The sequence below is a fragment of the Cryptomeria japonica genome, chromosome 4, assembly GCF_030272615.1.
Source record: "Cryptomeria japonica chromosome 4, Sugi_1.0, whole genome shotgun sequence".
Taxonomy (NCBI): domain Eukaryota; kingdom Viridiplantae; phylum Streptophyta; class Pinopsida; order Cupressales; family Cupressaceae; genus Cryptomeria; species Cryptomeria japonica.
In genome coordinates, this window is record NC_081408.1 from 210,775,394 (window position 1) to 210,783,323 (window position 7,930).

Sequence of the window (7,930 nt, forward strand, 5' to 3'; positions counted from 1 at the left end):
AAAATTCATCTTTTACGAGATGAAATAAACATCTTGGTAATTTTGTAGAGTCTCACAATTATTTGACAACACCTAAATTAAATCTCCTCCCATGACTATAATGCCTCACACATTTGCATTTTTTCTATTGATTATTTTGATCCAAGATTGACTCTATATATGATTTATTCCATGATTGTGCATGTATTATTCTTTTATTTTGCACCCATGTGGCACATCCTACTTACAATTATATTCCTTTTCTCATATGATGATATCATTGTTGATGTGGATATTATGTTATACTTGTAGTTTTAGTGATGATCATATATGCATGTTGACTCTAAAATGATGTAACATGATGTTATATGATGATTTCTAGATTATTATATGAGAATGTTTTGACTATACCGATTATGATGTGATTACTTGATGATGCTTTAATGATATAATGTTTAGATGAGATATGATGTTACTAGCCATGCCTTTTATGCGACCCTGATTAGGGAATTATGAACAATGTTTTAGTCATATTATATGATATGTATATGTATGCACATGTGTTTGTATTTATTGGTTGATGTAGGTATGAGCCATTGACTCCACTTGGCTTCATAGGTTTGAGCATGCCATATCCTTGATGGATGTTGATAGATAGCAAAGGGACAAACATGTTTCGTAGCTTATACCATTATTCCTAATAAAGATGTTTCATCCCTAATTTACGTGATTCCACCTATAGATTTCCATTGAGGGAATGATTAGTTACCCTACAACATATTGTGAGAAGCCAATAAAGAGTGTGTGTGCATAAATTGTGGCATTCACATTGTCATCACTTTAATATTCATATTACTGGTGTCTAGCATGATACCTACAATTTAATATCATAAAGTACATTATGTTATATGTATTTGAATTAAATTTATTTAAGTAATTTTATATTTGGGGCTTTGGGAATTTATTTTATTTGTGATTTTAATTTATTTTTTAAATAGTTTTATTTTCCCCTTCTCCCAAAAGAGAGAATATAACTTGTAATTGAGCTCCTTTTTCACACACTTGGTGTATTTTTCATGTTCTTCTCTCAAAACCCTCTTCATGGCCAAATTGTGTTGCTAAGATTCAATGGTTTAGGAGGAGAAATTTTATGGGTGTGGTTCTAAATGAGTGGTATTGTGGGAGTCTCGAAGCTATCCAAATCTTGTAAGAATTAGTGGAATGTGAAGGTTGCAATTTATGTTTGAGAGTTTCTTCAATCTTGATGTAGGATATCTTCCTTTCCTCTTTTCTCTTGAATTCAATCTTCTTTGAATGTTTATGATGCATTATGAGATGAGAAATGGTCATTATGTGCATGTTTATTTCTTATGGGTTTGATTGTTGTATTTGAATGAGTGTTTGCATTTGATGTAGAAATGGGGTATCTATGGAGAAATGCTACCTATTTTTATTTGGGATTCATGTATATAGGTATTTTGTGTGTTTTTAGGGTTTCATGAAGTAATTGTAGAATGTGATGGTCCCCATTTGGACTCCCATGTGTTATTATTGTCAAACTCGATGCCCTAGCTAGTTTTCTAGAGAAGATTCATGCACTAAAAGTAGAATTATGCAATTGAAACCCATAATTATGCAATTGCTATTAGAATTGTGCAATTTCTATTATATTTACACATTTGCTCCTAGGCTTGTGTAATTGGACCCAGAATCATGAAATTGATTTTTGGGTCTTAGCCTACTCTATTATCCTGTTTGAGTGAGATTAATTATGATTTTAAGGTGTGCTCCTATGAGATAATATAAATAATATAACATGTACTTGTGGATTGGGATCAATCTAGGATCAAATTAATGATTTGCAGACCTTAAAGGTTGCTCCTTGAATAGTGGCAATATTATGCATTATGTGTACAACCTCTTGAGATGTTATTATAATGAATAGTATATGTATCTATGCATTATTCCAAACACATGTAATTTATGCCGACCTAGGGTGTAGGTACCTAGAGTTAAAAGGGGAGTGGTTCTCAATGGTGGTCAGGCCCTAATGTGGCTCCCTAGATAACCTATTGGAGATTTGAGTTAACAAGTGAAAACATAACTAAAAAAAAAGAGTTAAACACACTAACAACATAATTATGAATTCCCCTTGTGTTCCTTGAGTTCTTGTAAAGCCTAAGGATGTATGGTCAAGGTTTGGCCATCTGTGGAGCGTTGATCTGGCATGATAAAGTTTCTTTGTCTTCATGAAAGGACTACTCTGTTTTGCATGAGCTATCCCTTCAAGCTATGTGATGGCACACCCACTTCTTAGTCTCTAATATAAAATTAGAAGTTTTAGATAGATATATAAAACTAAAATATATAAAAATAATCCACCATTTCATATTTACAATATTCTTTTAAAAATATATTTTAATTTTTTTTTATTTTTAATAATTTTTTTATCAATGATAGGAAGAGTAAAATTTAAATATAAAAAACTAGATATCAATTATAATTAAAAAATGTATTAAAATAATTTTAAAATAAAAAAAATAATTGATTCTCTTTAGATAGATGTATTTAAGATATCTATACTAATTTTTATATTTAATGTTATCATCAATATTAAATTGATGATTAAAAATTAATTACTATTTTAATGTATGAATCAGATTAAAAATAAAATATTAGAGGCTTATCACATAAACCTCTTTATACCACTGTAAAACTCCACTCCGCTAATTATCTCTCTCGACGAGCCCGCAAATTTTAACCTCGCTTGTTTCTCCAACAACCACTCGTAATACATTGTATCCCCCAGATTCAGTCCAGAAATGATTATTTATTATATTTATTTTAATAAAAGGGCCAATACATTATACTATATATTTTACCATTGTTTTCAAATAATAGCACTGGTTAAAAAAATCTCTCTATATATAGATGCCATTCTCTTCAATTGGTGAGCTGAATTCCGAAGCCCTCCCCGGACGTTCGCAAGGTGCATATTAGAATTCTCTTTCACAGCATTTTTATGAGATTGGTATTTTATTGCTTGGACATTTCTCCAAATGTTACAGTTATGATGGTGTAATGACCTCTGATTATATCGTTCGCCTTTGATTTTTGCAGGTTCGTGGATTTTGCTAATTCATTCCTTAGAGGTCCGAAAGATGATCAGCAAGCAGTTGTCAAGCGTGTTCTTGTTGCTTATTGCAACTTTGATTGGATTATTCAGCTGCATGTCCTCAAATCCAGATGGTAAGCTCTGTTTCGTCCTCAAAACTCATTTCATTTCCGTAGCTCTGTGAACTGGGCTTTTCCTCTCTCGATTAGCTCTGTGAACTGGGCTGCTTAAAAAAAAAAATTGTTAATAAGAAATTCCTATTGTTTTGATCATGGCTGGTGTTTAAAGTGCAGGCTTCATTAACATCAACTGTGGCGCGCTTGACAACGTAACGGACAAGAATGGCCTATTCTGGATTTCCGATTCACCTTTCACTAAGACTCGCAATGTTTTCGTGTTGCAGTCCACAGATATCATACATAAGTTGCAATTGTTGACATTATCCTATTTTGAAAATCTTGCAGCCAAGAAATATTGTTATCTAATCCCTGTCAAACGCGGTTTACATTACTTGGTTAGAGCAAGTTACTATCGTCGTTCCACTTCCTTTTTGGCAACATTCTTCGATATAATTATCGACGGATTCAAGTGGAGGAATGTTGACCTATCTTATATAGACAATACGATGTACAGATATGATGAGATCATCGTGGCCGTCAAAAGTGAAAGTCTGAGTTTATGCCTGGCGCGAAATTCTCAAACAGAAGCACAGCGATATGTTTTCATTTCAAGCATTGAGCTCCGCCCGCTCGAATCTTCTATGTATAATTCAACGGATTTTCATAAGCAAGCCTTGGTGTTGTACGGGCCTCGTACAAGTTTTGGTGTACATAAGGATATGGAGTAAGTGCATATAACAAGATTTCCATTGATAAATTGTCGCTAGAGTTCAAATCCAAATCCTCAATGATTTCTTATTTAAAGTTGAACTGTGGTGACAATTGCAGGTACCCAGACGATCCATTTGACCGCATGTGGAGTAATTATTCGGCATCGTCAATGAGAGACAACAACACTGTTGATGTTGCCCCTGTGAACAATAGCCCACAATCCTCCGGAAGCGAGTTTTCCAACAAACCGCCTGGGATCATATTTAGTTCTGCTATTGCAAAGACAGTAGTTGACAATTTGATAATTCCATTTCCATATATTGTAGAGGGATCGTACTATTTTGCACTTTATTTCTGCATGGTGAACCAGACAAAGCTCACTCAGGAATTCGCTCCCTACATTAACGATTACGAAATAGATTTTCTACAGTTTGAGTTTCCACAATGTATCCAAGTAAATAAAATTATACAGCTTCCCGCATTAAATTATGTAAACTTATCTTTAAAACCCAGTAGTGCATCACAGTTGGGACCATTCATAAATGCAGCAGAAATATACAGTGTTCTAGATGTACCGACAACCACACAATCCGGAGATGGTAACTTTCTGTATTTCCATGGCATTGTTCTATATTTTTAATTGCTTGAATAGAATATGAGCTTATTGTTTTCACGAATTGTGTGTACTCAGTGTTTGCGATTAGAAAAATAGCAGAGGCGATAAATGTTCCAGACGACTGGACAGGAGGAGATCCGTGTTTACCAGCTGATTATTCATCAACAGGGATTACTTGCAGCCAAGACGATCCTCCGCGAGTCATTATCATGTAAACTTCATTGCAAATCTCAATAACATAACACTTTAGTGGGTCATATTTCATATGCTATTAAGATATCTGATTTCAAATTGTTCTATTTGCAGGAATCTAACAAACATGAATCTGGAGGGCGCCATGCCTATAAACATAGGTGACTTAACCGCATTAAGAGAGTTGGTAAGTGTTTAAATAACCGTGTTTGAAATTTTAAAAGCTTTAAGGTTGAAATTATAGCAGTGTTATTAACTCCATGCTTTGGGTAAAAGTTGCTAGGAAACAATAGCTTGTCAGGCCAGATTCCGGACCTTAGTTCTCTGAAGAATCTTACAATACTGTAAGGCATCTATTACTTGTTACCATGTGAAATACTTCACGTATGAATGAAATGGGTATTATTCTCTCGACTTTTATTAATCTTTCCACTTTCATTTGTTTGACAAAGGCAACTACAAAACAATAAACTTACCGGAGAAATTCCGAGGTCATTGGAGAAGCTTCAAATGTTAAGTCAACTGTATGTTTATTAACTTCTCCATATAATTTCATCTGTGATAAACCTTTGTCATATAGATTGTCTGCCTCTATTCTCCACATCACAAGATAGTTGTTCGATCTCTTCGCAGATCCTTTTTTCTTCATTTGTATTCAACATGATTTTTGAAATGGTATTCTTATTGTCCTTTTCTCTTCTTGCTTAAAAAGATTTCTGCAGGGAAATAAATTGGAGGGTTCAGTTTCCCAGGGATTAGTGAGACCCAACTTAGACCTTCGGTACAAACATATTTTCTCCCATTATCATTCTACAAAAATCGAAATAGTAAAATATAATATATCAATATTCACAAGGAAATATATAGCAATTAAAGTGTACCGTACCATGCAGAGTTGATCCCCAAAATAATGTTACCCCAGATAACCAGAAAATTAAAAGCTGGGTGATCGCACTGTTGATTATGTGTCCGGTGGTGTTAATTGTCTGTTTTCTCTCTGCAATCTTTCTTTGGAGGCTTAAACACCCATCGGAACCACAGTCTACCACAGATGGTTCAATTCAGTATCAACAACAGTCATCCGCAGGTGTCTCCGCAATCTCCTATATGTAAAATATAGGCCCATTATTATTGTATAATTATATATTTTTCTGAAATGAAATGTTTCCTTTATTTCGTTTTCTCCGATAGTCCTGTTAGAATAATTTGTTTTTTATTCTATTTTAACAGATGAAGACAATCCAAATGATATTCACCGGTTGGCTATGGAATACACAGAGAAAGACATTGAAATTGCTGCGAACAACTATTCCACACTCATTGGTAGGGGCTCTTTTGGATCTGTATTTTATGGTATAGTTTTGGGATGTGAGGTTGCAATCAAAATACTTGAGACTGATTCTAATCGAGGAGAATCAGAATTCCAAAACGAGGTGCGTACTTTCTCACGATTTAGATAAATCTTGGTGGGAAGAATTCTTGATAAATCTCTCTATTATTCTCTTCTCAGCCCTAAATTCCCCCGTAATGACGGTTTTGAATGATTTCAGATAGTATTACTGTCAAGAATATATCACAAGAATCTTGTAAACCTTATTGGGTATTGTAGACAATCCATAAGGGCGTTGATATATGAATACATGCATTCCGGAACATTGAAGGATCATCTACATGGTAATTTGCATTCTAAATCTTACTTAACTTTAATGCACCTATATGTTTGATTAAAAAGCCTACTTTATCGTTTTTTCCCGTTTCAAGCTGTTGGCAAATTGGAGAAACCTCTTGATTGGCATACCAGACTTAACATTGCATTACAAGCCGGAGCGGGTAAGTTGCATTTGGCAGCAGCAGTTTATTTATAGCTGGTTGTTGAACAATGCGAAAAAAATGTATATATCAACCTCTTTGCACGCATTTTGCAGGCTTGCTTTACCTGCATCAGAGTTGTAGTCCTCCAATCGTACACAAAGATATCAAGAGCAGTAATATACTGTTGGATAAGAGAATGTTTGCCAAGGTAGCTGACTTTGGTCTCTCTAAACTGATAGAGAATTTCGAGGGCAATTCAACCGTCCAAGTCAACGGCACCATTGGTTATCTTGATCCTGAGTATTTCACATAACACATTTATTTGAAATCAAATAATGAATAAATAACTTTATCAATGCTAGTTTTGTATGTAGAGTTGTGTTTACTTGAAAAGTTTTGAATTGTTCACCCACTAATTTATCTTTCATATAACTGTCGACATATAAACATAGGTGAAAGATAAAGCTGCTCTAATTAATGCAGTTTACAATTATAAATTCATGCAGATACTTTACTACATTCTCATTAAATGAGAAAAGCGATGTCTATAGTTTTGGAGTGGTTCTATTGGAGATTATTTCTGGAGTATCACCCAAAGACGGAATAGTAGAAACGGTAATCCAATTAATTCTTCCCAGTTTAATGTTTCCAACTATAGTAAGAGACTGGAAATTTAATAAATCGTTACATGATATATACATTACAGGCACAAACACTTCTTGCGTCCGGCAAAATAGCAGACCTTGTGGATTCTTCATTAGGTGACCGTTATAATGTAGAATCAGCTTGGAAAGTTGCAGAGATTGCATATAAATGCTTGGAGAAAGAGTCGAAGAAGAGACCCAAAATGAATATGGTTGTGAGAGAACTGGAAGAAGCAGTCGCACTTGCATGTGACGATAATAATCGTTCTGACTTGGTTGCTATGGCCTCACATGATACCCGAGACATGCTCAGTCTTAGGTAGTTGGCTTATCCATCGGTGTGTTCAAGCTTCAAGCTTTTTGGGTCAGGATATTTGTTGATATGCAGATATATTAGATAATTAGATAATGTGACTTCTTATATTTTTCTATCATTGTAAATATTTTTGATAGAATATCATACTATATATTTTATGCTAAATGGAAATATTTTTAAATATTCAAAATTATTGTTTCTTATGATTTTTTTTATTTAAATTGCTCGAAGGGACAGCTTCTATTAGATTAAATTTAAAAAGATTAACAAAGTCCATTAAACATATGTTCTGCAGAATCTGAAAGAGATCCCAGCTAAACAAAAATGGATCTAATACCAACCTAAGCTTGCCCAAACATATGAAACCCTTACAACTTAACCACAAACCTAACAACTTCAAACATAAATTGTCTGAGCTCAAAGAAA

At 34.0% G+C, this 7,930-nt stretch overlaps 1 protein-coding gene across 1 annotated transcript; it reads left to right on the top strand.

Annotated features, from left to right (window-relative positions):
• Positions 1-2,910: 2,910 nt before the first annotated feature.
• LOC131875024 (putative leucine-rich repeat receptor-like serine/threonine-protein kinase At2g14440) lies at positions 2,911-7,511 on the top strand. Its single transcript, XM_059219024.1, has 16 exons — positions 2,911-2,968; positions 3,100-3,228; positions 3,388-3,937; positions 4,042-4,523; positions 4,616-4,751; positions 4,847-4,919; positions 5,009-5,076; positions 5,185-5,256; positions 5,445-5,513; positions 5,626-5,819; positions 5,963-6,165; positions 6,283-6,406; positions 6,494-6,562; positions 6,658-6,844; positions 7,051-7,159; positions 7,251-7,511. Exons 1-16 carry the CDS (start codon positions 2,911-2,913, stop codon positions 7,509-7,511), a joined length of 2,784 nt encoding a protein of 927 aa, XP_059075007.1.
• Positions 7,512-7,930: the final 419 nt, after the last annotated feature.